The 17,160-nt window shown below is 35.1% G+C and overlaps 1 protein-coding gene across 1 annotated transcript; it reads left to right on the top strand.

Annotated features, from left to right (window-relative positions):
* Window positions 1-275: 275 nt before the first annotated feature.
* Window positions 276-6,445, top strand: LOC127082935 (uncharacterized). The gene is made up of 13 exons (XM_051023162.1): window positions 276-580; window positions 658-718; window positions 2,287-2,429; window positions 3,330-3,431; window positions 4,331-4,381; window positions 4,460-4,551; window positions 4,644-4,725; window positions 4,807-4,899; window positions 5,022-5,086; window positions 5,375-5,387; window positions 5,470-5,550; window positions 5,822-5,930; window positions 6,006-6,445. The coding sequence occupies exons 1-13, from the start codon at window positions 389-391 to the stop codon at window positions 6,104-6,106; spliced, it is 1,185 nt and encodes a 394-aa protein (XP_050879119.1). The 5' UTR covers window positions 276-388; the 3' UTR covers window positions 6,107-6,445.
* The last annotated feature ends 10,715 nt before the right edge of the window (window positions 6,446-17,160 follow it).

Below are 17,160 nucleotides of genomic sequence, written 5' to 3'. Positions count from 1 at the left end.
TTGCAGCACTATGTGCACTAACCAATCCAATTGACGCCTCCTCTTTAAATTTAAGAGTTGACGTCAATTCATATAGCTTTAGGAAATAATCTGAAAAGTGAGGTATTTTGAATTTTTTAAAAAAAAATAGGATTATTTGGATAAAAAATTCAAAAAATAAAATAGTAATAAATAAACACTTAGAATGATAAAAGTGTTTTTTTTCTACGGAAAAAACCGAACCATCCTTGTGTATTTTTTTCTACGAAAAAACCGAACCATCCTTGTGTATTTTTTTCTACGAAAAAACCGAACCATCCTTGTGTATTTTTTTCCTATAGTTAGGCGAAGAAAAATCACCGTAATTGCGAAGCATAGCAGCGGTTGTGGGACGAAGAGTAAACTGAAAATGGAAGAGCTACGGAAATTGGAGAAAGTACAGAGGATGGTGGGATTCATGGATTCACGGGGCTTTTCAGTATCAAACTCCGATCACCACTGTAACCGCTTTCTAGCTAATTTCATGCTCTTCTTGTTAGAACCATGCGGAGAACTCGCCATCGACCACAAATGCTGCTTGATTTCTGAGCTTATGCCTAGGGTCAGTAAATTCCCTCACTGTATTTTCATTCTGTTTTTGTTATAGCTTTGAAAATCGATTCGAGTGTTTGTTTACAGCTTTCATCTCCGTTTGTGGAGGATGCGTATCAACACATTGTCACAGAACAAGAGAACAGTGGTAATTCCATTTGTAATAAAGTAGCCACTCGTTTATTATGTATTTGTGAATGTCTTCATTATTCCGTGTAGCTGCTCATTTCAAGAATCTCGTTGTTTTGCATGTGCTCCAAAGATGAAATTGAAAAACAACATTGGGGCTAATAGTTATAAGCACTTAGGGTAACAGTTAGAATGGTTTAAATATATATTTGGATGTTAAAAGGGGGCGTGGTGTGGAGAAATCATAGAAAAATGGAAAGAATGGAACGGAATAGAAGAGAAATTCCTCATTCTCCTTTTAATAAAATCTGCCTATTCGAAGGTATAGGATCTGATTCTCTGTAAAGATGTTCTAGAGTTATTCCCAATCCCAAGTACAATGCACAAAATGTATTTGTGAAGTACTTAGTATGTGTTTGGATGTCCATGAATATGATCAAAATCCCGTTTAAAAACCACATCAACTCAAAAGCTTCAAATAGTTATTTTACTATTTTCACTTTATTTTTTTATTTTTTTTGCATTGGGACGTGGTTTTTCAATATGATTTGGTTTTCTAACGTGAATCCGAACACATACTTAATATTCTTAGAAATGTTTTTTAAGATTTGTTTGTCTATGAAATAGAGAACATGTGGTAGAATGAGATGGAAATAGGAAGTTTTAAATGGTTGAGTTTTAAAATAACTTCTAGCTGTATGAGAATGTAAGATTTCCACCCTTTAATGTAGGGATAATAAGTGGAGAAACATGAGCAAAATCAGTGTTGTCAAATTTGCGCCATGGCGGTGGCGCGGTGCCATAATGTTATAGCTAGGAAGATTTGTCCCACCCTCCATAGGCCGCAGCACCTATTATATCCACCATGTTTCCACCATAGGCCTCCATGCCATGTATATTTCGCAGTTTTTTGGGTGGCCACCATAATCCGCCATTGATAACACTAGGTAAAATACATTTCTGGAAATCAATAATACCTAGGGAATATTTTAGAACTTGTATCAAACATGAAAATTTTACATTCTCAAACTCACTTTGTGAGCATATTTTCGTAGATCTTGAAACAAAACACTCTAACTCTTGCTTTTCCCTTTCTCAGCCATCCTAACTCATCCTTGGGTCAAATAGGTGTAACTATTGGTGGCATTATCCTTTTCTATTTTGTTGATATGTAGTATTTTCCTTTTTTTTTTTCTCTCCTATTTTCCTTGAACTGGAAGAATGATAGGTACAACAAGTTTGTGACTATCTGTGGCAGGGAAGAAATTTTTCTGTACTACGGTAGTATGTGTTCCTTCCACTTAATACCAGCACCTAGCATGTATAGTCAGCTATTCCTGATTTAAAACTATATTTTTAGGTAAACAAAAGAAGAAAAAAACTGCAAGATATAATAAAGAGGAATAATGCTGTGCAGGAGTAGTGAAAATATTTTCATGGTGGGGGTCTGGAATCAAATGCCATCCAAGGCTGTCTTTACCATTGCACATATCAATATTTATATAATACTATTCCTAGTTTTCATTCTTATGTTTTGTTGCTTGTTCCAAATTTTAAGAGTTTTCTTGAATTTTTCACTTTCCTTAGGGTTTGAACAAAATCTTGTTGGAAGTGCATTGCATAGTTGCACTCAGAAGAAAGAAAACAATTTGTTGCAAAATTATAATAAAAACATAGCCATGATCGAGTTGGATTCCATGCAAAAGGCAAATTCTACCCTTGAGGATTTTGTAAGTATATATTCCAAGAGTAATATTTTTGATATACTCATCGTATACTGCTATGATACTCATTAGTCTTCTTTTTTTTATCTGGATACTCATAACTCTTTGTTTTTTAATCTTGATACTCCTTAATCACTTTAGATGGTGGTAACTAGACGTAGGTAGTTTGAGCTTGTAGTAAGAAGACCTGTAGATTCTGTAGTAAGGAGAGTAGTCATATTGTCAGAGATAGCGGAAGACCTTGAAAAATTATTAAACTATTAAGAAAGATCTTGAGATTAATGAGTTGGATAGAACCATGCTTTTTGATAGATTATGGCATAGTTTGGTTCATCTAACTGAACCCCACGTAGTTGGACAATGCTTGGCTGTTGTTGTTGTTGTTGTTGCTGTTGTTACTCCTTAATCATTTTACTCAGTGATTAATTTGGAAAATGTGCTAGTAGTAGTAGTTGCATATCATAGCCGTGAGTCTGTGACAGCCTAACAATGGTTGGTTACAGTGGATGTGAGCTATGATCCCAAACAAATTTTACTTGCAAATGTAGAGGTTAGAATCCTAGAGTCGGTTCCTATAGAGGAGGGGGATTTACTTGACCACCTTCAAGCCAATAGTTACTACCACAACTACGAGGGCGAGGGTGATTGGTCAACGAATAAAGAAAAATGCAAAAGAAAGTAAGCAATGTGGAAATCTTCAAACTCATAAACAAACTTGATTGATATCCAAAGAATACCTGGCTTACAACCTTATTTCCATATTGATTAATGGATGAATAGTGTGACTTGCTTGCTTCTTTCTACAGAAATTTACAACTAGAGTAGTTTGGTAGAAGGCTTGGTACAATTGCCTAGTTATGCAAAACTTTCTTTGTGATTCCAATGTTGATGCGAACTTTTTTCCAGTGCAGATCATATTTTATGTTTCATGGATTGGATGTAAGCAAGCCACAATCAATCTTCAAATACTTACCTATTCTTTCATTCACCGAGAGCTATGTTTATCAGGTATAGATTGGTGTTATTATTCGGCAACCCTCTTACTTATTTAAGTCAAAGATTTGTGTTAAAAGTGTTGAGCTCCTAAAATTGGTTCTATTGTATGTGTGCCTAGAAGGAAAAGATTGATAGAGTATCTCAAGCTAGATGAAAGACAAGGCAAGCTTTGAAACTGATTGACCTTTTTAAAGATTCACGTAATATGACATCATTTATAAAGTCTATCATTGTTTTAGCAATTGAAATGATGGATATGCAGTACTAACATGCTAATAGTCTTAAGCTTTGCCAATATAAGGACTATCATTCCAACTGCTAAAATAACACCAGTTGTCATCCCCGAATAGTTTTGTGCAATGTGCATGCATCATGCAGACCTTCTCAAATATGTGTTTGCTGGGGCTTGATGTTTACCCTAGGTGGTGGAGCACTGACCTCACTTTACCCACACATCATTTGTGCCTTAACTAATTTCAGAAAAGTCGAAGGCCAAGTAACTCTCCATGAGACATGAGAACTAATAAAAGCAAACACACCTCACATTTTAAAGTGAAAGCCATTACAATTCCTAGACATCACTACCATTTACAGCCTTGCAATGACTGTCTTTCCTACAAGACACTCACATTTCTATGCACTTGCTTCAGTGTTTCAGAGTGTGATTACTTGGCCTTACAGTTTGTTGAGGTCAGATTCTTGACTAAATGATGCATCTAGGTGATAGAAGAGGGTGTCGTGGGCCATTTTTTCGCTCAAAAGCATTCTTTTAAGAAAAAATTGGTTCATAGTTTTAGTGTTACTGCTATACAATTCATGAAGTATATTTTAACTGTAAGTTTAAAATATGCTTTTATAAAATATGCAAAAGCTCTTATTTCTGCTAAAAAATTGTGGCTGTTATGATGCAGCTGGATAAAATGAATGAGATGTTGCTGCAAACACCAGAAAGGAAATACGAGGTGATTGATACGGAGGCAATATAAATCTTCATTTTCAAGTAATATAGTTCAACTTATATGGTTTTAATATGCATGTAGAAAGCAACTCAAAATTTGGTTTCTTGCTTCTCGACTGACCCATTTGGACCACTTGTGACTATTTTTGAACAAAGAGGTCTTTTGACTGAAAGGTATTATTCTGAACTCATTACCATACTTTTCTTGGGAGCATGTAAGATTGAGCTTAATTTGGTTCTTTGTTCTTTTTGTTTATTGAGCTAAGGATATCAGAAGAACTTAAACAAGGGGAAGAGTACTGGGCTCTTGAAAGAAAGCTCTGTCATGCACTAATAAACGAAGAAGAGGTATATTCACGTACTTTTTTCGTTCTCTTCAGAAAATGTATATCAGAGTGCTTTCAATCTAATAATTAGTTTGCTACTCAGATTCTTATTGATGATGTGATGAAGGCTATTCATTTAAAGTCGTTTGATTATCGAGTGCTTAATCTTCTTCTCTATCAACTGCAAGGAGCTAAGGTACAACAGATATTATGCAAAAAAATTGCCGGCAACATAAATTTTTGCATAACGTGACATACAAATTATCATCTAAATGCTGTCATTAGGATAATTCTTTTTTTTGCAAATCTGTTTTGAAGGCTGAGGAGTTGCATATGGAGTTTCTTTCAGTTTCAGAGTTCTTAGTGGAAGTTTCTGATGATCTGTAAGTACTATTTTGTTTCACTTGGTGCTGAATACCATGGTATCTCAAACATCAATTCATACCCGGGTATAAATTAATGTTTGAGATCACCCTTTTTATATGTAGTAGTCAGACATCATTTCTTTGTCTGGTAAAACAAAACTCTTCGTTAATTTTTCCGTTGCTACTTGCTGTTCACATTTCATTTCTGTGACTAAACAAACACATGTATATTTCAGTATTACTGTAGCATGTTTCAATTTTATAAATTTTATTCAACATAATTGTTTGGTTATGAAAATTTTGCAGGTATGATTACGAGGTGAGTTCAATAATTGAAGTTTTGTAACCACCAGCTGTCAAAATGTTGTCTGAATCTTATTTGACTAAAAAATGTCATGCAGGACGATGTTTTAGAAAATAATTTCAATGTTTTGCGCATGTTTATCAGAATATATGGAGCCTCAACTGCCCCTGCTATGTTGGTATGTCATACTGTTTACAAGTGGTGCATTTAATTTACATGCGCACTTATAGAATATCCGGCACTCTCTAAATCTGTTGGTTAGCTGGTATCTTTTTGGTAAAAAATTCAAATGGATGAATTGAACCATGGTAATTTTTATTAGTGGGAGATCAATATCCACTTTTTGTTAAAATCCGCTAAGTGAAAGTGATTCTATTATATTAGGTGATTTTCCAGCACTTTAACTATAGTATCTTGAAGATATTATTATGTCAATTTTTCAATTACAGGCAAAGTGCATTACTGAGGCTGAGAGCAAGTACACGAGTTTACTGGAATTACTGGATCCGAAGCTCTCTCTGAGCTACCAGAGAAGATGTGTAGAAGCCACTAAAGAAGGTAATTTACTAGATCCATTCGAGACATTCCAGTAGTATGATTAGACCCTAAACTGTACTCAACCAAATTCTGCAGGTGGGAAGGTATCAGGCAACCCTCTTGGTACGTGGTGTTTTCCAACCGTGATTCAAGATGAGGAATTGTATAGATCAAACTTGAAATCAGATACTTCCTAAATATAAACTTGATGCGTGTCAAAAGACTAACAGAAAATCATACCAATTCTAGTGTTTTCATTTCAAGTGTCTTGGTCATGCCGGTGATAGAGAGCTAGAGTTGAATTCGGGAGAAAAATATGGGTTTTGTTAACTCATGGCTAATATTTAAAGAAAAAAAACAATATTTCTTTTAAAAGTCGAATGCACGGTTTTGAAGACAAATATTTCTATATTGAGTTGCTTAACATGTGTATTTAGAACACTAGGTAGCATTCTCCAAAAAAAATATTAATCGTGAAATGGCCAATGAAAACATGAAAGTGAAAATTTTAATATATATGATATCATTTTTGCAAATTCGAAGATTTTCAAAATTTATCATATTATTGTGTATTATTTATCAACTTATATGGAAGCTTAAGAATTGCATGGGAAATTTATTTCAGTATAATTTTCTGCAAACAAAAGTATTAATTTGAATAATGTAGTCTGTATCAAACTGACCCCTAAACTTAAGCAACTTAAGCAGGAACACCCCTTAGAAACAGATCAGTTGGAACCTAATGGAGGAACAAGTTGCTTAGGTATTTCCTGTAGAGGAACAAGATGCATTAGCATGGTATGTAGCTGAAGAACTCTTCTTGCAAAATGGGCTGCAACACTAAGGGTCTGTTTGAAACACTTTTCAATTTTAGTTCTTAAAATTTATTTTTCAAATCTATTTTAAAAAATTATTTTTAAGAAGAAAATTAACAAAAACTTTGTTTGATAAACTAATTTTTAAAAACTGTTTTGAAAATATGAAAATGAAAAAACTTGTTTGATAATCTAATGTTTTAATAGTATTTTAAGAAGAGAATAAAAATGCATATTTTGTCATTTACTTTTAAAATCTATTTTATTATATAAAATATTACAAACTTAAGAAAATTAATTGATATTTGGTCGAATACAAATAATTGGGTTAAATTAATTTTTAATTTTACAAATCACATAATACTTGTTTGTAATAATAAAAAGTAAAAAACAAGTAAAAAATGGGATTCCACGTTTAATAGAAAAAAAAATTATATAGTGAAAATAATTAAGAAACACAAAAAAAATTAAGTAAAATAAATAAACATATTTGAAAAGGTTACTTATACATAAAAAGAGCATAAATAAAAGAAATAACATACTCTTTCAAATACGCTTTTCTATTTTATTTTTAAAATATAAAAATTATTAAAATTACATTAATATTATTAATGAAAATTATAAATTTTTATATTTTTTTTTCAAGTTTTATAAAACAAAAAAGTAAGAAGCAAAACACAACTAAACTTTTTCACTTTTTTGCTTTTAAAAACTGAAAAATTGAAAAGAGTTTTTAAAAACACTTTTGCAAAATATTATATTCAAACAAGTTTTTAAATTTTAAATTTTTAAAAACTAAAAAAGAGTTTTTAAGATGCATTTCAAACATGGCCTAAATCTCGGGAATTTCTTTTCCCATTTTCCCACCTTTAGGGTGTGTCCCATACCTCTTAAAATTCGAAATTGCCTTTATGTTGTTTTTGAAGGTACATCTTCGAACACATCTTAAATCATCCAATTCTTTTTAAATCAAGCAGTCATTTAGTTTTTACTAAAAATTGATCCGCACATGCATCATCAAAATTTTCTATGGTGAATTCGGAGATGCGTATCCGACAACACCCCTAATCTCATTTACTACACGTTTTTCATTGAAATTGACGCCGTTCCCGATAACTCTTTGTCAATTTCAACAAATAATATTAGACTCATAGGAATTGTATCCTTACGTTTTGATCCTTGCATTCCTATGTTTCTGGCATTTACGCGACCTAGCCTAAAAAAATTAGTTTTATGGAAAATCAACTCTGAATCGAAATTTTACCGTGTCATTTCATCATAAAAAATCAGAGATCAAAATCTCATATTTAACTTTTCTATTTTATTTGATTTATTTAGTGTTTTTATATTTTCAAAAAAAATCGAAAATATTTGTAAACTCTTAATTTAATTTTTAGTTGTATTTTTCAAAAATTTCAAATTTTATTTTAATTATTTTTTAATTATTTTTCTCAATAAAGATATTCTTTATATTTAAGTTGATTTATGACTGTTAATTCTGTATACATTCCATAGGAAATTAAAAAATATATATATAATAGAACATTTTACGGATATGCATATTTGAAAATACTATTTTTTATAAAATATACAGTGTATTTGATCAAATTAAATATAATAAGAATTCTAGTATTTTTATATTTCCATCCAAGGTTTGTGAAAATGTATATTGGGTATAAAATGAAAATCCCTAAATCTCCAGCACCATATCCGTTCAACTTCAAAACACACGTTCCTGGCTCATTGGATTATTATTAGGCAGAGAGATGATGATTTTCCCAGAGCATCTTTGTTCTCTATCTTTGTATTTTAATTATGAAATGAAAGTACTTAAGAGGTTACTTGTTTTGTTCTAATCTAAATGGTTTAAGCATATAAAAATATTGGCAGAGGAAAGTAAACAATAAGATTGATATCCAATTTTGGTTTCAGCCTAAGGTGCGGCAGCGGTGATGTGCATGATTGCCAAACATAGGCTCAATCTTTCATGGGATAGCACAAAGTAAAAAAAATCATGACTAAAATTTGAAGTAAAATGAAGAAGTGGTATATGAATAATGAATAGATATAAAACTAGAATATTGTAAAATTAGTATTTTACAATATTCAATTTGCTTATTCTTTTGGGTAAAAAGATATATTAATTTTAGTTTGGCGATTGCATGTGAGAGAATGTGTGAGTGACCCCATAGTACTTTCAATTTTAGTAAGAAAGTAACGTGCATGATTGTCCTTGTCTTTGGCTCGATATCCCAATACTAAATAATTGAACTTCCAATTGTAAAATAATAACAAAAAACTCCATGAAAGAAAAGAAACATGTACACCAATTTTACTTTTGTTTTGATAAAGATAGACACCATTTTATTTTGGTGAGTGCAAGAACCGAAAAGAAAGACATAACAATACAATTGGTTACAAACATGGAAATAAGTACTACAATTTTGGCATATGTATCTTTTTGCTCCTCTTGTGAAATAATCCTTACACGTCTGGTCATTGAGTGTCACAATCCCTCGTATTACCTTCTCACTGCAATGTCAATAATGCAATAGCAGCTTTGGCTGTAGTTGAAACCTGTGGAATCGCAGTAAGGAATCCCCAAACTAACCTCTAAATGGAAGTTGAGAATCCAATATAGTTCCACATACTTTCAACCTTGTTTTGTGTAAATTCTCAACAACAATAAATAGAAGGGAGGGTGATATCATCATCTTTGAAGGATTCAATAATACTATATTCACACTAAACAAACTTTTTTACTCAATAAAATATTCACGCTAAACACACAAAATTATGTGGGTAGTGCGTAATTTTCTTGCAAGTATAAGGCCAATTTCTCATGTAGCTAAAGGTGCATGCCATCGATGGCCATTGAAGCGTACTTAACATCAAGAAATTAGATAGAAATTTCCATGCCTTTTCTCTAGTTGTTGTTCAAATTCATTAAATTTACTATCATAACATCGGGTCAAGGCTGATATAAACTCTCATGAAAACACTTTTCCATATATGTCAAACCGTGTATCAAGTTTGATGGAAGATAAAAATACTACATAAATGTTGTTCTTGTCAAAGATAAAGAGCACTTGTGAAATTCATTCTAGTTTTCATCACTGACCCACACAATAAATCTTCCTATGTGTTATATTATTGACTTCATATGCTCCTAAGAAAAGATAGAGAAGTTAACCCCCCAATCACTCATGTTATGACTTCCTATACATAGACATATCAATGGGTTTCAATTGTATCCCAAATTTTGTCGACTATGAGGTTGAGATCCAAGAGATTACGCCTCTACTAAAGATATTTGACGCCACATATTATTCGGAGGATGGTGGAAACCTTTCTAAAACTATGCCTGGGGTGGAGTATTACTCAATTGTTTCTCTTGGTTCATTTTAGAGGTGTTTTTGTTGAAACTTTGAACCACAAGATTGGTGAATAATGGTGGAGAGAATTGGAAGAGAGAGAGAGAGAGAGAGAGAGAGAGAGAGAGAGAGAGAGAGAGAGAGAGAGAGAGAGAGAGAGAGAGAGAGAGAGAGAGAGAGAGAGAGAGAGAGAGAGAGAGAGAGAGAGAGAGAGAGAGAGAGAGAGTTGATGGTGAGAAGTGATTACTACATTAACTTAGGATGAGAATGCATCATATACATTCATACAAGTGTTACCAAATGATTGAGACCCAAAACACATCAGCAAAATACAAGAAAAAACAAAAACTTGGGATCGTAACCGGTTAACACAAACTGTTAACCTGTTATAGCTGACAACAATAAAATATATACAATCAGGTGTAGCCGGTTAACACATTTTGTTAACCGGTTAACACAACACCAAAACTGTTTTTTCCTTTTTCCAGAAGTGCTTTTCTTCCAATTGTAACCGGTTACACTCCTATATTAACCAGTTATAGAACTTGAATTACTTGGTTTTCACTTAACACACCACCTTAATTCAAGTTATCAAAGTCTTCCATGCTTATGTTCATCTTCAACCTCTTGAACACATCATTTGTGTCTCCCTTAGCAAAAAATCAGCCACCTGGTCTTCACTTCTACAAAATCCCAATCGTAATCTTCCTTCACTAACAAGTTCTCTCAGGTAGTGAAACCTCGTCTCAATATGCTTGCTCCTCCCATGTGCAATTGGGTTCTTAGCAAGATTAATCGCGGAAACGTTGTTAACCAGGAGTGTAACGACCTCACCCTCACAACTTCCCGACTCCTCTAATAGATTCATAAGCCACACGGCTTGACACACACATAACAAAGCGAAGATGTACTCGACCTGACAAGATGAGAGTGCTACTATCGGTTCCTTGTTCAAACACCATGAGATTGGTGTTCCACCGAACATAAAGATGTATCCAGCTCTAGACTTTCGATCGTCTTTATCTCCGCACCAATTAGAATCGTAAAATCGAGCAAAAATCATTTTCTTCCCGTATCTGCTGCGGGAAAGAGAATTCCACAGCGAAAAGAATCTTTGACATATCTTAGGATCCTCTTAACCGCTGCTTAGTGAGACACCTTCGGTCTCCCTATGAATCTACTCACAATACCGACACTAAACGCCAAGTCCGGTCGCGTATTGCACAATTAACGCAAGGATCCAATCAACCTCCTATATTGTGTTGGATCAACACCTTGCTCATCCTCATTCTTAGACAACTGCAACCTTGCTTCAGCTGGAGTAATGACAACATTACAATGCTCAATTTCAAACTTCTTCAATATCTCAAGAGCATACCTTCTTTGGTGCATGATCAGTTCCCTCTTGGACTTGTAGAACTTAATGCCAATGAAGTATGTCACGAGGCCAAGGTCATTCATCACAAACTCTTTCATAAGTTCACTCTTGAACTTAGAAATACACCTTTTGTTGATGTCCATTATCAACAAGTCATCTACATATAGACAAAGGATAATCACTCCTTGACTCGTATCGGTCTTCACATACACTACATGCTCAGATACACACTTCTTGAAGCCAACATCCTTTAGGAAACCATCTATTCTTTTATTCCAAGCTCTTGGAGCTTGTTTCAAATCATATAATGCCTTCTTTAACTTGTAAACCTTCAGCTCTTAGTTTATCACAACAAAACCAGGGCGGTGTCCTACATATACCTCATCTTCAAGCGATTCGATCAAAAAATGCTGATTTGACGTCTATTTGGTAGATTGGCCAATTGTTGTTATTTGAAATACCAACATCTAGCCTAATGGTTTCAATCCTAGCAACCGGTGCAAATACCTCTGTTGGTTCTATGTGTTGGCAGCAATTTTGGTAAAACCTAGAGTGTTCACAAGTTGTCACAAGTGTTGTCTTGACATAAGGTAACTTGTACCTGCAGGATGTTTAAAATATGAATATGCAGGATTTTTACTGAGATGTCAGACCCGATGTCATGACATCTGTATATAGAACATTCAGTCTGAATGTTATGTATTATGTGATTGCGTTTTTTATGCTAATCTCTGTATGATTGATGAGATGATTGAACGCACTCTCAATCAGTAATTACAACTAGATTGAATTATTTTCCAACGAGATATAATCAGCTGTCATGAGAAGATATGAATGGAAAATAGTTTTAGGGTTTTATGATGTCCAAGCCCAGCCAAATGCTTCTATATAAAGGACATGGAAAACCTGGTTTTATACACAAGAAATAACGAACGAAATATTGAGAGAGAATAAAGGTTTTAGTCTTGTGTGGTCGTGTGAATTGTAAGCCATTCATTCATCCATAGATGATTGAATTGGACTGATTTTTGAGTTGTAATTTGTCCACTCTAATCTTTGAAGCATGAGTGTGTGTTTACTTGATTGAAGCTTTTAAGTAAGATCAAGTATGTGTCTTTGAAGAGTGTCTTCTTTTCATTGTAATTCTTGTTTTATATCACTGTTGTGATTGAGGGGGAGTGAGTAGGATCTCATATCTAAGAGTTCTTAGGTAGAAGTCACACGGGTATAGATTAGGTGAAAATACTGTAACTTGAAGTTGTTTACTGAGAGTCTTTGAACTGATTCTGTTTAGTGGATTTCCTTCCTGGCTTGGTAGCCCCCAGACGTAGGTGAGTTTGCACCGAATTGGGTTAACAATTGCTTGTGTCTCTTGCATTACTGTTCTTTATCTTTTATCTTGTTTGTATTGTTCAGATATTAGTGTCATGACATTACCTTTGACATCTCATATCTGATACTAGAATTTCAATTGGTATCAGAGCAGACATCTTGCTCTGGTTCTGGGTGAGATCTAGGGACGTTACTTTCTGGTACTATGGATAGAGACGGAGGATTTGTTCACAGACCACCTATTATGGATGGATCCAACTATGACTACTAGAAACCTCGAATGGTAGCCTTCCTAAAATCTTTGGATAATAAGGCTTGGAAGGCTGTTTTAACAGGCTGGGAACATCCAGTTATTATTAAGGAAGGAGAAGCTACAACTGATAGGAAGGCTGAGGAACAATGGACCAAGGAGGAGGATGATCTAGCCCTTGGGAACTCTAAAGCATTGAATGCTATATTCAATGGAGTAGATAAGAACATCTTCAGATTGGTAAACAACTGCGAGGTGGCTAAAGATGCTTGGAACATTCTCAAAACCACTCATGAAGGCACCTCTAGAGTGAAGATGTCTAGACTGCAGCTGCTCACTACCAAGTTTGAAAATTTAAGGATGAAAGAATATGAAAATATTCATGAATTTCATATGAATATCCTTGAAATTGCTAATGCCTCAGGAGCCCTGGGTGAGAAGATGTCATATGAAAAACTAGTGAGGAAAATACTCAGGTCACTTCCTAAGAGATTTGCCATGAAAGTGACAACCATAGAAGAGTCTCAAGACATTTCCAATATGAGAGTTGATGAGCTAATTGGATCCCTCCAAACATTTCAGATGGGAATGTGTGATGGATCTGAAAAGAAAGTCAAAAGCATAGCCTTCATGTCAAACATTGAAGAAAAAGAGGAAGAAAGTGGTCAAGATACTGATGAAGATCTGGCAAATGATGTAGCATTACTGGGAAGACAGTTCAACAAACTTCTGAAAAAGATGGATGTAAGGTCTAAGTCTAATGTCAAGAACATCTCATCTGACATCAGTAAGTCCAATAATGCTGGAAGAAGAACAAGATCTGATGAAAAGTCCAAAGAAGGAAAAGGAGTTCAGTGCCATGAATGTGATGGGTATGGACACATTAGAGCTGAATGTGGAACCTACCTCAAGAAACAGAAGAAGAGTCTTGCTGCTACTTGGTCTGATGAAAGTGAAACAGAAGAGTCTGCAAATCTTGTGACTGCCTTGACTAGAAGATGGGGTTCTGATGAAGACTCAAGTGACGATGAAGTAACCTTTGATGAGTTAGCCACTACCTACAGAAAGTTGTGTCACAGAAGTGAAGTAGTGTGTCAACAAGTTGAAAGTCAGAAGAAAGTGATAACACAACTGGAGAATGAGAAGGTAGAACACTTGGAAACCATCTCTAAGTTAAAGACTGAAGCAGTGTTCTTGAATTCCAAACTGGATGAGATGACAAAGTATGTCAGAATGCTAAACAATGGATCTGACACCTTAGACAAAATTCTCCAGACTAGACAAATGGCAGGAGACAAGTCTGGCATTGGGTTCAATGAATCCAAACCTGAATGCAGTCACACTGGTAGCAAACCAAAATCCAAACCTGAGTGCAGTCACACTGGTAGCAAACCAAAGATGTCACATCATATGTCACAACATCATAAAGGAAGATATCAGAAAGGGATACATCAAAGATGGAGATGTCATTACTGTGGAAAATTTGGCCACATAAAACCATTCTGCTATAAGTTGTATGGCTATCCTAGTCCTTCTCATCATCAACCTAGACCCAAACGTCACATACCTGTCAACAGAAAACAATGGGTTCCTAGGACTGGTGCTACAAACCTGATAGTTCACACTTCCTTCAGAGTTTTAGCCAAAGAAGACTGGTATTTTGACAGTGGATGCTCCAGACACATGACTGGAAACAAAAACCTGCTAACTGGCCTTCATCCTCATGCCACTAGCTATGTAACCTTTGGTGATAGAGCAAAGGGTGAAATCAAGGGGATTGCTAAGCTTAACTGCCCTGGAGTCCCTAACCTTGACAATGTCCTACTTGTTAAGGGACTGACTGCAGACCTAATAAGCATCAGTCAACTATGTGACCAAGGTCTAACTGTAAACTTCACAAAAACTGAATGTATGATTATTAATAAAGAAAATGAAGTGATTATGAAAGGAGTCAGGTCTAAGGACAACTGCTATATGTGGAGTTCTCAAGAAACTGGTAATTCATCAATGTGTACTCTAGCCAAAGAAGAAGAAGTGAAGATATGGCATCAAAGATTGGGCCATCTGCATCTTAAAGGAATGAAGAGGATTATATCTGTTGAAGCTGTTAGAGGAATTCCCAATTTGAAGATTGATGAAGGAAGAGTTTGTGGGGAGTGTCAGATTGGAAAACAGACAAAGATGTCACATCAGAAGCTCAGACATGACACCACTTCCAGAGTGTTGGAACTTCTCCATATGGACTTGATGGGACCCATGCAGGTGGAAAGTCTTGGTGGGAAGAAGTATGCTGATGTAGTGGTGGATGACTTCTCCAGATACACCTGGGTCAATTTTATAAGAGAAAAATCTGATGTATTTGAAGTCTTCAAAGATCTTTGTTTAAGACTTCAAAGAGAAAAATAAAGTCAGGTTATCAAAATCAAAAGTGATCATGGGAAGGAATTTGAGAACAACAAATTTGCTGGATTCTGTGCATCAGAAGGAATTAGTCATGAGTTCTCATCTCCCATTACTCCTCAGCAAAATGGTGTGGTAGGAAGGAAAAATAGAACTCTCCAAGAATCAGCCAGAGCTATGATTCATGCTAAGAAATTGCCCTACCACTTATGGGCTGAAGCTATGAACACAACCTGCTATGTTCACAACAGAGTAACCTTGAAGAAAGGGACTCCTACTACTTTATATGAAGTCTGGAAAGGGAGAAGACCTACAGTCAAATACTTCCATGTGTTTGGTAGTAAATGTTATATCTTGACTGATCGTGAACAAAGAACGAAGATGGATCCCAAGAGTGATGAAGGAATATTTCTGGGCTACTCAACAAACAACAGAGCATTTAGAGTCTTTAATTCTAGAACAAAAGTAATGATGGAATCTATCAATGTTGTGGTTGATGATCAACAGACTGATGTCACAGACGATGTTGAGACATCCCTAAATGATTCCCCAACTAATTTCCCAGACAAAAGTAATGAGAGTGAACTTACTCAAGCTGAACCTGAAGCTGACAAAATTAATAAGGGACCCTCTATCAGAATTCAGAAGGATCATCCTAAAGATCTCATTATAGGAGACCCAAATAAAGGGGTCACAACTAGATCAAGGGAAGTGATCTCACATGGCTGTTTTGTGTCCAAGATTGAGCCTAGGAATGTCAAGGAAGCCTTGACTGATGAGTTCTGGATCAATGCCATGCAGGAAAAGTTAGGCCAATTCAAGAGAAATGCAGTATGGGAACTGGTTCCAAGACCTGAAGGAATAAATGTCATTGGAACAAAGTGGGTGTACAAGAATAAATCTGATGAACAAGGGGTGGTTACTAAAAATAAAGCAAGATTAGTAGCACAAGGATACACTCAAGTTGAAGGAGTTGACTTTGATGAAACATTTGCCCCTGTAGCTCGCCTTGAGTCCACTAGACTATTGCTTGGAGTGACATGTATTCTGAAGTTTAAACTATTCCAAATGGATGTAAAAAGTGCCTTCTTGAATGGCTACTTAAATGAGGAAGTATATGTTGAACAACCTAAAGGATTTACAGATCCAAATCTTCCAAAGCATGTGTACAAGTTGAGGAAAGCCCTCTATGGTTTGAAACAAGCTCCTAGGGCTTGGTATGATAGACTCACAGTGTTCCTCACTAACAATGGATACAAGAAGGGAGGCATTGACAAGAACCTATTTGTTAAGAATGAAGGAGGAAAACTCACGGTGGCTCAAATATATGTGGATGATATTGTGTTTGGTGGGATGTCAGATCAGATGGTCGAACATTTTGTTAAACAAATGCAGTCTGAATTTGAAATGAGCCTTGTTGGAGAGCTGACCTATTTTTTTGGGCTACAAGTCAAGCAGATGGAAGATTCTATATTTCTATCTCAAAGCAAATATGCCAAAAACATTGTTAAGAAGTGTGGCATGGAGAATGCAAGTCATAAAAGGATACCTGTTCCTACACATCTGAAAGTCTCCAAAGATGAAAATGGTGTTATTGTAGATCAAAGTCTCTACAGAAGCATGATATGAAGTCTGCTATATCTCACAGTAAGCAGACCTGACATTGCTTTTGTTGTAGGTGTTTGTGCTAGATATCAAGTTG

This window comes from Lathyrus oleraceus, chromosome 5 (genome assembly GCF_024323335.1).
Source record: "Lathyrus oleraceus cultivar Zhongwan6 chromosome 5, CAAS_Psat_ZW6_1.0, whole genome shotgun sequence".
In the NCBI taxonomy this organism is placed as follows: Eukaryota; Viridiplantae; Streptophyta; class Magnoliopsida; order Fabales; family Fabaceae; genus Lathyrus; species Lathyrus oleraceus.
The sequence above is the reverse complement of the archived record's forward strand: the minus strand, read 5'-3'. Positions and strand labels throughout refer to the sequence as shown.

Coding starts and splice junctions, on each gene's coding strand:
- LOC127082935 (XM_051023162.1), top strand. CDS start 389: ATGGAAGAGCTACGGAAATTGGAGAAAGTACAGAGGATGGTGGGATTC. Junction 581..657: donor TTTCTGAGCTTATGCCTAGG/GTCAGTAAATTC, acceptor GTTTGTTTACAG/CTTTCATCTCCGTTTGTGGA. Junction 5,931..6,005: donor TGTAGAAGCCACTAAAGAAG/GTAATTTACTAG, acceptor CAAATTCTGCAG/GTGGGAAGGTATCAGGCAAC.